Source organism: Rhyacophila brunnea, unplaced genomic scaffold (assembly GCF_057557595.1).
Source record: "Rhyacophila brunnea isolate RB1 unplaced genomic scaffold, BYU_Rbru_1.0 scaffold_3, whole genome shotgun sequence".
Lineage (NCBI taxonomy): Eukaryota > Metazoa > Arthropoda > Insecta > Trichoptera > Rhyacophilidae > Rhyacophila > Rhyacophila brunnea.
Window position 1 is genome coordinate 29,643,135 of NW_028232965.1, and position 16,953 is coordinate 29,660,087.

At 31.6% G+C, this 16,953-nt stretch overlaps 1 protein-coding gene across 7 annotated transcripts in view; it reads left to right on the forward strand.

Annotated features, from left to right (window-relative positions):
* Positions 1 to 16,953, forward strand: part of vg (transcription factor vestigial) — a 114,226-nt gene that overhangs the window by 46,669 nt on the left and 50,604 nt on the right. For 6 of the 7 annotated variants that reach the window (XM_085952006.1, XM_085952004.1, XM_085952008.1 and 3 more), the window contains exons 3-4: positions 4,584 to 4,779; positions 6,050 to 6,247. In XM_085952006.1, coding sequence (XP_085808132.1) covers positions 4,584 to 4,779; positions 6,050 to 6,247 — 394 coding nt within the window. The remainder of the gene's footprint in view (positions 1 to 4,583; positions 4,780 to 6,049; positions 6,248 to 16,953) is intronic. The other variant, XM_085952011.1, reaches the window with a different exon arrangement.

Sequence of the window (16,953 nt, forward strand, 5' to 3'; positions counted from 1 at the left end):
GAATCCTTCCCCCATATTATCATCACCATCATCATTATGTAAAAGCAATATGTAAAATTAGCTACAAACACAAAAAATTCCATTTACAAGTGATACCTATGCAGAAACCCGGATTCTATATATGAGTGAAGAGATATTAAGGAAAGGAGACTATAAAATATTTATTGGATGCCAAAAAATTAGTGGGAGAAGCCATGGTTATAGCTGAAAAGTGGTCAAAGATCCTTTGTAGTCATGCTATAACGTGTAAAAATGATTATTTATATGAATATTACAAAAGGCCGATACACGATCTGCCAGAAATGACAAATTTTATAATTTGGTGCCTACCTACTTTGAATAATGTATTATGTAGTGAATCTGCTACATGACGTGATAATGACAGCTCTCTAGATAGAATCATACCCTTCATATACCTACCTATAATACTATGTCTCTTTTAATGTTTTTATATTGATGTAGGTAATTTTGAATATGCATTTGCACATTTCTTATTATCTTTTCAAACGCTTTCGGTTCACCCGGAAATGCCGAAGATTGCCGAATCCCCGATAATGTCTGATGTCCTAAGACAATTCAATCGACTTCTAACTTTGATAGGTACACTTCAGGTGATGCATTACTTAGAAATAAATTAATGAAATAATAAAAATATTTCAACTTTTGAAAGTTGGTTTCGGGGAGACGATTTTTTTTGCCTACGGCACTGGTGGGATATACTACCTGCTCACTCCGATGGTTAGTGGGTGTTTAATTAAATTATGTTAGAATTTTAAAAGATATTCTTTGCATTTACTTATATAAGTAAGATAGCCACGTATAAATAATAAAATATACCGAATATATTATAATGAATTGATGAGGCCGGCTTTGAGTATGCATGAGGGTAAAATAAAATTTTCCTGATGTGACGTCATTGGATAATTGTAAGAGATATTATATACGAACGCGACACTAACAAAACATCGCGCAATTAATTCAGATCGTTTATTCTAAAAACCGTTTTCAATCATTCATTACCGTTAGCGTTTTTTGGCGCATATTTTCTTTGACGGCTGCACGATCTCCAATTATTATTATGAAAATCTTCTATGGCCGACATTAGCGCCAAACGGTTCCCGCGCATGCGCAAAAAGACTTCGGTGCACGAAGATGCGCGGAATCCGCTCGGAATGCTTTTACCAGCGTCCGCGCCGACCGATTTCAAATAATATGCACTTTACAACCACAACAACCTGATGCACTCGCTATATCTCTTTCATTCGCGTTGGTTCTCATATAAAACTTCTCCAATGAAACGGACACGCGTAGTTAAAAGATCAATATAGACACTTTATTCGAGTTCTATGGATAATGGAAGTTCCTACTGCAGAATATTTTATATAATTTAAATATATATATTATAATTATTCCGTATTGTAATTGAAATTATTCGAAAATCACTGAAACTATTTCTGTGTTTGGTGGCTTAAATAAAAGTTTCGGGTACCAAGAGGAGTACAAAAATAAATGTATCTAAAAATAAACGAAAAGTCTGCAAACAAAACCAAGGTAGCACCCCTAGATTGGGTCTAGTTTATTATAAAACAAGCTACGAGTAAAATTTGTATTTGCTTTCAATGTAACAAAAACAGCATAAGTACTAATTTATTATAAACAGATCATTAGATTCAGATATTAGATAAAGTTAAAAATGCTCTTTATTCTATAATATTATCATTACAAAGACAAGTGGCTAAAGTATGTACCTATTAATGACAGAGCCGCCTTAAGGAACACACTCGTACAATGTCCCAGAAATATTATAAAAATACATGTTTGTTTAATTGCCACGAAGAACAAAAAATCAGTTTCCCATAGGTGAACAAAAATAAATATTAATATAGAAGGAGGCTACGCAAATTATCTTCTTGATAATATACCTATATATATATATATATATATATAGATACCTGTAACCTTTCTTAAATAGATAAGGAATATAATTTTTACGTTTACTGAAATCTTTTCTATTATAGTTTTATCGACATTGTGTAAAAAAACGTTCAGATCTGAGGAAAGATTTGTGAACGACGGCGACTTGTTAAAAAAACAGTGATATTTAAGCCGTTCTTCAAATTCCGCCAGCATCGTGCAATGCACGCCTTACAAATTTATAGAGTACAGACGGTCGGACCTGCAACCTCCCCCTAAAAGTTATGTGTTCCTTTTGACTGCAAAGAATCTTTCTCAGTTGAAAGGTTTAACCTATAAATAAGTACCTAGTTATGTTTATCAGAAAAGTATTTTTTTTTGGTATTATAATATACTCTTCTCTTATGGTTAAGAATGGAGCGATTATATGAAGATACTATGGTATGGTACCTACTTAATTTATTGTGTGAAATAAAAAGAGTTTTTCATTTGGTGTGTCTGTAATATTTATATATCTACTGAGAAATTTAAAAAAAAGTTTGATCGAAAGGTATAAAAAACTATTTCTCGTTACCTAAAAGGCCGTAACAGTTTATCTCAATAGCGGAAAAACAGTAATGGCCGTCATTTTCACGGCAGCGCTCGTCCGTCGGCCATTCGGCGGTGCCAACTTCCTGGAAATTAAAATCGCGACCGGCCGGCCGACTTTTTCCGACCCGGATTAAATGGAGAATTAAACAATGGACGGCGAGCTCGTACATTCCTAATTGAAAACAATCAAGTTGTCGGCTTTTCGAGAATAATTGTGCCTTGCTTCACTCCGTAGCGGAGCGATGTTTTCAGTTGACCACCATTATTCTTTTTTTCGTTTCTTTTCCAATTGAGCGATGCCAACTGCCACCGCAGTCTCCACCTGTGGAAGGCTACATGAACTAAAACGTCCGCTTAGTTTTTTTTTTTTTTTGGAAAAATATGCTAATACAAATTTGAAATGTTTAATAATTATTCAGTAAATTAAATCAAAAGCTATGTTAATTAATTCACATATTTCAATAGTGTTCAGCCCCTGTTTCGTTTGTTTCACACTGCAAAAATTAAACCTGTTCGTGGTCTATTCTATACTTATCGACCGCTAAAGTGATAAATATTATCAAAATAAGGGTAGGTTTGTATGAAAGTATTAGCACTTATTGTAACAATTACAATAAGTTGGTTGTAATTGTTGCAATAAGCACTATATTTTAACAGCAGCAAGAAAGGTGCTGTTAAAATATAGCATGTATTTCAACAATTACAACCAACCTATTGTAATTGTTACAATACGTGCTAATACTTTTATACAAACCTACCCTAAGTCTGGTAATATTAAATTTATCACTTTAGCGGTCGATAAGTATAGAATAGACCCACTGGTCGTTACTAAATTACTTATAAATAATTACAAGATAAAAAGAACTTTTTATATACAACGTTTTAAAATTTTCTGTTAAATCATATAAACTTGACTTGACTAGCTTAAACGATCAAAAAAAATGTATTTTATAGAAATAATACTGAAATGTCATTTTGACACTCATATTGATTTCCATAGTAACGCACGTATATATTAATAATTTAGTTGCTAGAACCCCAGACCCCTCCCTAGCAACCAATAATAGTGGATTGGATTACGGATTTCTTCTGAAATAACTTTTCGTACAAAACAGAATTAACTGAAAATGAATTCAATTCTACTTAAAGATGGCTAAAAGTATTAAAAAAATGCATTGGCATCGTGGTCTGATATATTCTAAAAGTTTCAAATGTCTAGCTAGTCGGGAAGTTAGTTAAAAATCGATTGCAAGATTTGTACCGGATAAACAACCACCGGACAAATAAGAATACGACCTAATAAAAACGTTGTAAAAAACTACCTTACTAATACCGTACCTATTATTGATTTATTTTTATAACTTACTAATCTATTATTATGTTTTACTGAAAAATAGAATTATTATTACCAAGTAAATTATCCAGTGGTTCAAATATTTTCACCATTGATAAAAAATAAGATTTTGAAAAAAAGAAAAATGTATGTTTAAGATCGCAATCTTCACTTTGAAGGGTGTCCTGGCGGTGGGTATAAAACGGAAGAGCTAGGCAAAATTGTAAAGTTATTTAACAGAATAGGAGTGAGGACCTGATCGACGGATCCCCTTCTAGAAGAGAAGAGGCGATATGACAGCGAGTCGCAGTCAAAGCTTCGGTAAAATCACAAAAAAAAGAATTAATCTAATTTACACTTTTTTTCATATTATCATCTTCAAATTTCAAATAAACGGACTTTTAAAATTTAAATCGTAATCTAAATTAGGTACCTATACCTAATTTAGATTACGTTTATTAGGTACATTTAACGTTTGTGGATAGAAAGGTAGGCACTTCATTCAAAATAAAACCAAATATTTTGGCTAATTTGATGGCACCGTAATGCCGTGTCCACACTGGCAACAAGTCGCTGGCAACCACATTAAATTTCTCAAATTTGTTTGCCCAAAAAATATTTTTATCGAAATTTAAATTTAATGACGTTGCTAGCAACTTATTGCCAGTGTAGACACGGCATTAGAAACATCAGTAGGGCCCCATGAATTTTTATCTGTGAATGAACTGAATTTGTTTTATTACAGTTTAATGTGCAAGCAGCTACCCAGCCGTTGTCCCAAGAAGTGTATGGAAGCGTAGGTGGTGCTGGTGGGTCAGGAGGGTCTATTAGTTCTGGTGGTGGTGCGTCGCCTGCAGGAAGCCCTCCGAGAATTTCCCACGCGCAAAGATTAAGAGCGAAAGAAGAAGATCTCAGCCTTCATGGCAGAACGAGTGCAGAAGGTATGCTTGTGATGTGAAATATATCATTTTTGGCGTCTATGTAGTTAGAAAATTGAATTAAGCCGTGAATTTTAATGCCAGGCGTGGTTATCTTTGATATTATTTAATTAAAAATAGAAAACTAAAGTAGTATTTCCCAAACAGTGTGCCGCGAAATTTTATTGAAAACTAAAGAGCAAATGTGATTTAAATTATTTCAAGATTTTTTTTTAATTCAACAATTTTGTTGTATCACGAATTAGTTTTGAAGTGTGTTACTAAATTAAAAAGGTGGAAAAAGCACTGAAATAAAGATTACTTACCTTCTTATTCAGGGCTCGAAATGGAACGGAACGCACCGGAGCGCCGTTCCGGTTCGTGAAATTTGTAAAATTATCGCTCCGTCTCGTGGAAAAAAATATGTTGACCGTCTTAGCTAGATAGGCCATAGAATAGAAAATCTGACACACATATTTTCATAAAATACACATACGATTTGATGACTATGTAAATATCTTCAGAAAATTTGTCAAGCGCTCCGGTTCGTAAACTTTTCCATTTCGAGCGCTGTTCTTATTATTACTTAACTTGGGCTCTATATATTATACCCGTGCATTAAACAGTCTAAGTTTCTTCATTCTTTTCTTGTATGTGTTGATAGATACACAGAAACTTGAAATTCAGTGCACATAATAATATGATTGTGCCGGTGGGTAATAGGTACATCTTAAAATTTGGGGGAGATCCAGTGCTCCGAGAATGGGGTCTCCATACAATATTCTTCCGAACAAACTTTATTTTTTCTTTAATGATGCTATCGATATTCGGCCTCAATATATATTTAATTCTGAATTCATCAAAATTTCCAGAACTTTATATCATATTTAGTCGATACTGATGTAATGAGTAAAAAATCTAGCAAAAAATAGCATCAATACTTAATTAAACTAATTAACTTTCTAATTTATTTTCACAATATAAAGTAGGTTCTAATCTGTTAATTGGGTGTCATATTAAAAAAAATATTGATTTGTAGCTATTGTTTCTCAGCGCCATAGGTACATAGTAAGTTTTAGTGAAGGGGGCGAAAACAATTGTGTAGGGTAAGTTCCCCGGTAAGGGGAAGACGATCATACGGAAATTAAAATAATGACAGCAAAAATCTATTAGTAATATTTTTTTGTGTCTGCACTTAAATATAAATTATAAAAGTGCTGCATTTAATAAATCTCATCCCCTAAAAACGATTTTCGTTAAAGCAATTCATTCACATCACTTTTATTTTGACTAGCTGCAGGAGGTGGTGCCGATGATGACGACGATGAAGGAAGCTGTCATGGAGCAGCAGGAGGAGGCTCTCGAGCACAATACGTCTCAGCCAACTGCGTGGTCTTCACGCACTACTCTGGTGACGTGGCAAGTGTGGTGGACGAACACTTTACGAGAGCTCTCAGCTGTGCCGACAAACCTACCCCCGGTGCCAGTAAAGGTGAGATTCTGATGCCATATATTTCTATTCGATATTTTCTATCGCAATAGTTGATGATAAAATCATGTAAGCAGATACCTATATTATGGTTGAATTATCCTTCGACACCTCTCGCTGAAAAGTTATAATTTGAATTAAACTGACGTTCATATAATAAATTATGGTTTAAAGACTTTATTTACATATGACAGGATAAGTGATAAATAAAATCATAGTATCTACCTACTTACAGTAAAATTTTCGATATAACGAGTATATTATATTACTCACAAAATGTATCTCTTCATCAGATAACGAAATTCAGCTTTATTACCCCCATTTTCGTAATATTAGAGAGTTAATTATCAAAAAAACTGCATTTTAAAAAGTTCAAACATAATTTGATAGATTTTTTAAAATGATAATTACCGTAAGCGAGCGCCTCGACATCGAACATTAAAAACGAAGAATTAATATGAAAATCTACTTTATTATATTACATATAACGGCCTTTTAGCATAAATGGACATCCCCTCATCCGTATAATCCATTATATCGCAATTTTACTACAGTGGTTGGTTATTACCAACAAGTAATTTTTGTATTAATTTTCCCTGGAACATGTTGCAATAACACTACGTAATAGATTTCATTTTACTGCGATAAAATTACACTATTCCTCTGATTCCTACAATTCTATATTTCTATCCAATGGCTCTACAATGAAATATAGTCCACGCCTGTTGCTCTCTCAACGTAGCCTACCTGTTATGCACTTCTGGTGGTTTCGCTAATAAGTCATCCCATGTCCTATCTGTATCATAAATATATTTGACATTATGCAAAAACCACAAGGCTAGATATAAATTAATAGAATTCTACAATACCTGTTATTTGGAAAACTATTTTTTATATTAGGTACATTAGAATACGTTAAAAAATGCACGAACTCATAAATACGACGAAAGTACTCGTCTGTTAACTGGTCCAAAAGTAATTTCATTAAACGTGTGGCGCTAAGGAATTTAATTACATTTAAGATCCCTTCGAACCCTTTTGCGAAAGTCACTTACTTGAGAGTTCCACCCACTGCCACTGCATTAACGAATTTCCCCAACACTTCTCGGAAAATTTATTAAGACGACATAATTTCCAAGTAAATAAAAACTAGTGCTATACACATTGCGATAGATGCATATATATAACATAATATTATATTAATATTTTATCAATAATAAGGTATTTTAATCCACCTGGAATCCATAATTCCTTCCGAAAATCTGTAAAACATTTTTTGTCTTCTTTTCTTTTGCCTACAAAATAGAGAGTAGTTCAGAAAACTAAAAAGTACCTACTGGGAATCTTAGCAAAGCTTTCTATATGATATCTATTTTTGCCAGTGCACGTTTGCAACATTTATTTTAACTTAAAAGCAATAATTTTAAGCACGGAATAGAAAACCATATCTTCTCTTTAATTTTATGCATAAGTTTGTGGCATTTTCGATAAATTCTTTCACATTTACTATGTGTTAGTAGTATGAATTTTTGCCTAATTTGAAATCAATAACTACAACTTATCATATTATAATCTCGTAGTTATTCTTTTGATATTTTAAGCTGTTTTAATCACATTCTATCAATTAACTTAAGATTATATTTTCTTATTTTGTATTATATTTCGATATAATTGATAACGCAAAGTAATAAGGAAAAATACTAGGAATACACAAAAAATAATGGGAAGAAGGTTGATTTATGTATGAGGCTGTAATAAGATTCAAATCTCGAATACGGGATCAACTTAAATACATGTTAAGGAATATGTTATTTTCAATAGCTACGTCTGTATCATAAGTCGCTTTATTTTTGTCACGTAAACATAAAACGATAAAACGCATTCAATATTAGTAATATTTGAGGTCACTCGGCGCGCTTTGTGTTTGAGTTTTATGGTCGGACAGTTATACAATTATAAACCAAATCCGACCTCAAAACCTCGGTCCATGGCGACTGGCTTTCATATATTTTTTTATTAAACTGTTTTTGCGCTTTGCACAAAAATTGATAAGGCAGTGTTTTATAAAGGCATACTGAAAAATTGCATTATGAATGATTTTTATAAAACTGTACCTAAAAAGATTTGGGAATGTATTATTTTTTATTAAACATTCGTAATTTGGAAATATTTCAGATACATACATAATAGAATTGGTCCATTAGTTATGTTTCTAAGGTGTTTCCAAACTAAAGATGTTCAATTAAAATTATATTTATTATAAAAGTACATATTTGAAATACTTTATTGAGTTGGCATTTACTTATAAAAATGCCGTTTTATAAAATTTTAATGATTATTAAAATTAAAGATCGATTGAAAAATATAAATTAATTAAATTCTAGTTGACGAATTGACAGATATTTTAGATTACGTCACCATATTTGAATAAAGTATAATAATGGCGTATAATCCGAAATAGATAACTTAAAATATTCAAAGTATTTTGTATATATGAAATTTCATTACAACATTACGTTTTACAGTAAGTTCTATACATCAAGTTGTGATAATTCCGCCATAAAACTTGCCATCCCATTTTGACTGGCATATTATTTAGTCTACGTCATTTTAAGATGAAATTATTATAAATCCATTAAGGAAAATAAACTTTCCTTCAAAAGTTATTATGATAGCTTACATTATCGGTTTTCAACAAATAAACGCGATACTGTAAACGTCTGCATATTTAGACGAACCAATTTTAGATATTTAGCGTAATAATGATAAAATTATTGCAAGAAGTTACGTTAATTAATTTTTAATATTATGTAAGTAAATAAATTATTTCTTAAAAAAGGATATGTCCAGAACACAACAGAAAAATATGATTAAGGGCGATCTTGAAATTTATTATTCATAATAATATTTAACTCTTATTCTAGAATCTAGTAGAACATGAAGCTATAGAAAATTTACATACACTAGTTTGAATGTTTTAGTATCAGCCTATAATATATACTATTATATAACAGTACATAGGTACTATTACTATTTACGACTTAGGTATATGGGGTGTAAATGTGAAATCTGCTATTCTTGGTAGTGTTAACCTGTGCGTCTCTTATAACTATATCAGATGTCAGGAACATTGGTTGTTTGTTCTCCCAAGGTGCATAACTAACCTGGCATTGGTAATGCGAACCGGGCGGGCAATAACTATGTTCAACCAAATCGCTTCGGATATTGATATATTCCACTTACGTGAGGATGTGTTTTTGTGCATATTGTTTTATTAATTCTTAAAATTGAGTCTACATAGCCCGTTCGGCGTACTTCCATATACTTATAATTTTTATACTTTTTATATAATACTTTAAGTCTTTGTTTTCTTCTCATGTAATGTTGTGAACATCTTGAATTTGTAATTTGTAAAGTTCATCAAGTACATGTAAATAAATAATTTTGAATTTAAATTACAATTATGGAGAAATTTAAATTTTAGCCTAAACATATTTAGCCACGGTTATATTATTTATATAAATAAAAATGAAAATAAACCAATAAATTTGGAAGAAAAATAGTAGGTAGATACGTTCACATCGATTTTTATTATGTTATTTAAGTTATATTTTATTTAAATAATATGCAAGGTGGTAAGTATGCAAATTAAATGACTATTATGACATGAATAACTATGTATTTTTGCTTAGAAAAAACATTCCGGAACAATAATAAAATAGCAATAATTGCAATCGTATAAAATAACATTTCACGATTTTGGTTAACATTGGCAAACTTGCTTGTTTTCATGTCGATGTATTTAATAATCATTGATTAAAAAAGTATGTTTACTTAGGTATATATGTATATGTATTATAATCCGTATTGTTAAGAGTAATCAGTTAGAAATGTATGGGTTTGAATGAAAATTTAGTTTATGGCCAGTAAATAATTTATTGTTCTTAATAATAAATGAATAAATGTATTACCAATGCAAATATTAATTTCAGACCAAGAACATAACAATATTATGTAGGTAGGTACGTCAACAATGTGTGCGATTCGAACATTTGAACATTTAAGATTTAAGTGTCCAGTTATAAATATTCGTATTAAGTTTTTATACAATAGTTTTTATAGCGTGTTCAAATGTTCACGCACATGTGTCTCTTGATCTGGACTAAGAAGTATCATACTGTCCACAGCGGCAGGTTAGTTTCTACATCCAACTTCTGATCGGTAAATGACGGATTTGAAGCTTGTGTTTGGGTCAAATTATCGTTTTATATTGTTTTCATTCAATGTATCTTTGATCCCAGACTATAAATACGCATTGGGTTGAGCGATTGGTGAACAACCAATATAATATTATCTACGTATAAAATTATAAATGATGTAAAAATAGCTTTATACTAGGGATATTCAAGAACATAATAATATGCTTGGTCTTGTATGGGAAACGAGTTATAGGTATAATAAGGTGACTTATTTTACGTATGATATATCCAAGTACATCTACAGATACATTGGTTTTATATAGGTACATATGTGTATAAGTATTATACTTATATTAGGTATGCTTCAAGAAAAAAAGACTAAAGTTTGTAGAGATCCAAACGTCGAGTAGGAATCAAGGTAAGTAGGTAACTAGGTATTATTGATACTTGAAATGTGAGAAACTTTGCAGTCGCATGACTATTCCGTTGTTAGTTTCGACATACTTGGGCAGGGTGCATATGGCTAAATTGGTAAAGCATTTTGGCCGGAATGTGGGTTCGAGTACTGCCTGGCACCATATTTTTTTCAAGATTTTTTCTAATACGTATATTTCTGATGCGTTTTCGAATCATGTAAGAAAAAAATTAACAGTAGGTTTTTACTAGGACATCACCCGGAACTAGAATAAAATTGCTTAATTACGAGAAAATCTATAGGTAGGTATATCCACGTAAATATGGATAATATGGTATATTGTGAGCATATTATATTTATTTACATATTAATACAATCCTGGAGTATTGTATTATCCTACTCACAGTCAACGTAGCGTGTGGAAATGGTATGTGGCATGCCATAATGGTGGTATGACATACCTTGGAATAATTCACGTCACCGTCCGGCGTGCATAATTATTTATCATAGTATTTTCATTCATCTCCGACGCGCTGTTTCTCCACACTCAGATAAATGAGAACAACCAGTCAGGATGAAGGCGGCCATTAGGCATATTTGAAGAATCTTGAATCTTGACTGTTTAAAGTGTTTAATATGTGCCATTCACTGTTGCACGTCTGAATGCATCATTTACTGGACAAAACAACGTTGCATTATATTTCGAGTCTAAAATATTAAAGTATAAAGCCACAAAAAATATTCATCATTCATGAGCTTTTCACGAGATTTGTCATGGAGAATTTTCCTATATCCCAGAAAAGAATAGATATTGTGCCTTCACACAATGAATACAACTGATCGAAAGCCTCATTCTAATTTATTAATTTGATTAACATGAATAAGTCTTTTTATTACCTAAGCCATTCATGGAAAATACCTACTTTAGATGCTTTTATTTATTAAGTATGTTTTAATTCGTTTGCCGTATTTTTAAATTCATATTTTAATGTGGAGGTTACACAAAAATTACGTAAAAATAACAACCTAATTACTAAAAACCCACAAAGAATTTTTCATAAATAAATCGAAATATTAATTTATACAATAATGTATTTTTATTTAATCAACTGGTACACGTAAATTATACATTACATTGATTGTAAAAAATATGACATCTTGATATATCTTATTATAGTAGGTCAATGACATTATTAATGGACGACGCACTCAGTACAGTAGCTAGCATGTAAATTCGCCCATAGTGACATTCACACGTGCATAGGTAGACGTCACGCAATATCCATTATGCGATATCACGCATCGGGAATTTATAGCAATATCACCTTTATTGTAACGGCGTTAGAACAATGTTTCTAGTATCAATGTTCGTTTGAGCAAACCTGTTCGAACCGAACCATTCGGCAGACCCGACGAAAAGTTTCGGGAATTTATAGCAATATCACCTTTATTGTAATGGCGTTAGACCAGATTATGCCATTCGGCAGACCCTAAAAATAAAGTGAGTGTCATTTTTTTTCCAGATGCTTCGTCCATAATAATGTCATTGTAGTAGGTATACCTAATGAGAAATATATTATAAAAGGTGGAGTTATTTCAAGTCGCTATCGTTACGTCAAGAAAAACGACGGTGAATTTTGATAAGTAGGTATTAATATTTATTGTACGTTATTTATATTTCATATTATGAACATTGCATATAAGTTATAATTTTATTCCAATACGTTTACGACATTTGAAATAACGATTCATTCGTTACAAAAGATATAAAATAACAAAAATAACTCAACTAGTCTTAGTAAAACAAAATCGGACCAAATTGCATCGTATTACAGGTCCGATAACAAATGAGATATATAAATAAACTTACCCACAATTTTCTAATATCAGGAAAATGGCCATTGGTTAATTTGGGGTCTCCCAACGAAATGATTAATAACATAATATTATAACCAAGACATATAATATTACACATCATCAGCTTGGGTCAATTCACTGCTCGATGAAACGTCTGGATGAAAGCTGGCTTCAGAATCCTGTATATTGTATTGCCACGTAGGTACCTATTTCCGTAGAACTTAAATATGTCAGAAAGTTTCATTTCAATTTTTTCTCTAAATTCTATTTCGACATATAAATACGTCATAACCTACCATAATCAACCTATACCTTTTTTAAACACTACTTTTTATTAAATATGTAAAATTAAAAAGAAATCCATGTTACCTATGAACAATGGTGTAGTTTTAAATAAAATACTGCTGAGTCGCTGTTTTTAAACTCTTATCTCCAATTTCACTTTTTCCAAAGCACATATTTAAATATTTCGACTGTTATTTACCGAAAAAATTGTAACAGCAACGGCAACGATTATTGATAGATAAAAAAATGAAGCAACAGGACGCTAAAGATTACATACATTTTCATACTAAATAGGAATTGAACTGACTAATCACTTGCGCGGCTTAAGCGTTGGACTATAACGCCGTGGGTCCCAGGTTCGAATCCTGGTTCGAATCCGCAAGTACACATATTGTTTTTCAATTTGTGTGTGAGTCAGGGTATGGACCTAATAGGTTGAGCAAGTGGCTAACATCCATTTCTCGTAAAAACAAAATCTGTTAATACAAACCTCTACTCTGTGGAGGCCCATATGATCCTATTAAGATCGGACATGGTCGGAATGAATGAATAAATCACTTTTCTTGAATTTTTATGCTCATTTCAAGTTAAAAATATCAGCAATATAATATTGCTAAGAACTGTCTGGGAAGTGCCGGAGCACGGCCCCGGCGCGATCCAGCCCACTAAACTACTGGTTATAATCGAATATAACAATATAAAATTATATATGTCGGTAGGTACGTAAATTAATTTACTATATTTTGGTACTAGAATACACAATTTATAGGACAAGAAACCTTTTCACATACGTTTTTTTTATGAAAGGGTTAACCGTGCAAAGCTGTGAATATCCACTAGAGCTAATTTACTTATAAACCACTAATTTGGCACCTCTTGCAAATGTGCTCGAGGAATGCACATAATGAGTATCTCAAGCATAAAGCATGATGCAGCTTAGGTGCAATATCTGTTCGGCAAATCCGTGGCCACCGCTTTGTTAGGTTGGGCAAACATTTTAATTGCTAATTTATTGTTATACCGATGCATGAGATGTGATTATTGCCAGTGTGAATTAACATATATTTCTCATGTTCTTCTAATACGTCTTAATTGCTATTTTCAAACAGAAGCGAGATAATGTTCTAACGCTAACGCATGCAATGTGACTGTATATTGTAACGAATTATCATCACACTAGGATTAATGTAATTTCTTTGTCTGCTATATTAAGTCTATTGATTTATATCTAAGTTAAGAAATTAATTATGAATTTCTAAGAAAACTGTTATATGTAAATTATGAAGTTATCTAAATGCAGAATGATGAAACTTTTTAAAAATCAAACAACTTTGAAAGTTGAATCAATATTAAGTTGCTAGCTAATCTAATATAATATAGACACATTAAAACTAATATTTATTTACATGGGAAAAACTGGTATAGGTATTAATTTTAAATTTTTAAAAGCTTAATAAATAGATTTACCTAAAGCTTAATACATAAATAATACCTACAGCTACATATCATGGCTTAGATAAACGAAACACTTCGATAATTTAATATTTTGTTGTTATACTTTCACGACTTTTTCTTGTATTTTAATGATCTATGATTTTAAAATGTAGACACGATAATAACTATCAAAGAATATAATATTTAGTATTTAGACGAATGATTAAAATCATCATTTGGTTGTTATTGTAATAAAATTTTGTTTATAAAGTATATAGTTAAGTTATAATTGAATAAATATATTTTTCATACATCTTTTAATTTACACGAATTAGGTATGTGCCTACCTACATAATATTAGTGTTATATTTATTTACAGTATCGCACAGTGACAGCCTTAGGCAAAGTGCTTCCCCCAGACAAACTGAAAAGTCCACCCCTCTCGTTATTTTTTTCTACTAAGCCGACCATAATTAGTCTTTCAATACAATCTCGATATTTTTTAATATTTTTTAAAGCATTAATGTATTGTTTTATTATTCTGTCATTTACCGAACTAGTATTTGTATTCCTATATTGTTAGTCCTATTCGCCATTAGGAAATCATTCGTCAATAAATAATCCGCAATGCGCCAAACCGTCTATTTAATACTGGGGTATCACTTAACGATACAAGCAATATGCGGAGTATTCAATTCAGGCTGGCCGACTGAATCAACCGAAAATAGCTCAAATGTACCTTCGACACAAAGAGACGACGCCAAGGGATCGTAGCGCGTTCACACAATAATGCAACGGAGTTATCTAACTGTTAACTGCTATAAATCGGAGCGTTAGCCGGTCATGCTTCGCTTGCAACCGACGCCGACGCCTACAGTGACTCGACGCTCGCCCGAAATCTACTCATACACCGAGCACAGCTACAAAACCAATAATTATATTTTAAATATTCTAGCCATATCTTATAAATACTGAATATGTACAGTATTTTTTCCTTGAAAGACTAAGTAAATATACAATAACGTATGTAATGTACGTACAAACATCGTTTATAAACAAAAATAAATCGAATAAATAGCGTTTTTATTTTATTAATACATAAATGCAAATATTTCTTAAATTCGCAGTTCTCTTCATATCTTTTTGAGGATTAAATGAATCAAAAAATTAATAACAATATTGTAAAAAATAATTTTTAAAGTTCATATGGTACATAATATGACAAATACTTAATTATTTTAGGTTGATGGTTCTATTTTTACGGCATCTGGCTTGCATTCCACATTTATGAAGTATGAAGTTAAATATACCTAGGTAAATAGGTACTTACTAATAAAAAGGACAATTAAAAGTATTAGAATCCAACTTTTAGGTAGACACCGACATACGTTCCCGCAGGTAAATTACATTAAAAATATATATAGCTACATTTCGTTCGTTCAGTTGTCAACTACTGGCTGTTGAATTTCTAGGGCGTTCCTTACCTTACCAGTTGCTTCTTAAACATGTCAAAAATCGTCTCGTTACGTAGTGCCTCTCCAATTTAAGTAATAAATACTCTAGTCGTTCAATTGAACTAGCTACGTACCACTTCATCGGTATTACAGTTGATCTATAGGTATAGATTTGACTTTTTTTATTAAGATACAATTATCCAAAATTTTTAGTATCAACCTGAAGTAAAGAAGGTATTTATTGTCTGTAATATATCTGTGTCTTAGAACAATATTGTCGTTTTAATTTTATATCGGCCTTGATAATTATTATCATGTGTGTATTTTTGGCGAATATAATAAGCTTTGTTATTTTCAATACTCAAAGTTTTGTTTGTTCTGGCAATCAGCCAAAATCTAATTGCTTTGTTTTTGAATAAACTCTTGGACATAATGAATACACTTTACTTAGCTTGTTTTAACTTAACCGGTGACACTAAGTAAAATATGTTATTGCCAAATCAGGTCAACGTTTTTAGTTCTTTCATTTTGAAGTGAGTTGCTAATTTATTGTATGTGTTTTTTTGTGTACAAATTTATTTGTTTTATCAATGTCTGCTTGCTGAAGAAAGTTACCAATGGATTGAGTGAACGACTTATAACTAAGTAATACCATAACCTCTACCAAAATAAGGCCGGTATTTATACGATTAGCTAATAGTTTCATTTATGTAGTTCCAGTGCTCGAAATGGAACGGAACGCACCGGAGCGCCGTTCCGACTCGTGACATTTGTAAAATTATCGCTCCGTCTCGTGGAAAAAATATGTTGTCCGTCTGAGCTAGATAGGCCATAGAATAGAAAATCTGACACACTTATCTTTATAAAATACACATACAATTTGATTACTATGTAAATATCTTCAGAAAATTTGTCGAGCGCTCCGGTTCGTAAACTTTTCCATTTCGAGCGCTGTGTAGTTCTAATCTAACTTTAAAAATGCTTTATTGTTGATTTATTATTGTTGTAAATAATTATTCATGTAATAATATATTTTGCAGAGACCTAGGTATATTGAATATAAAC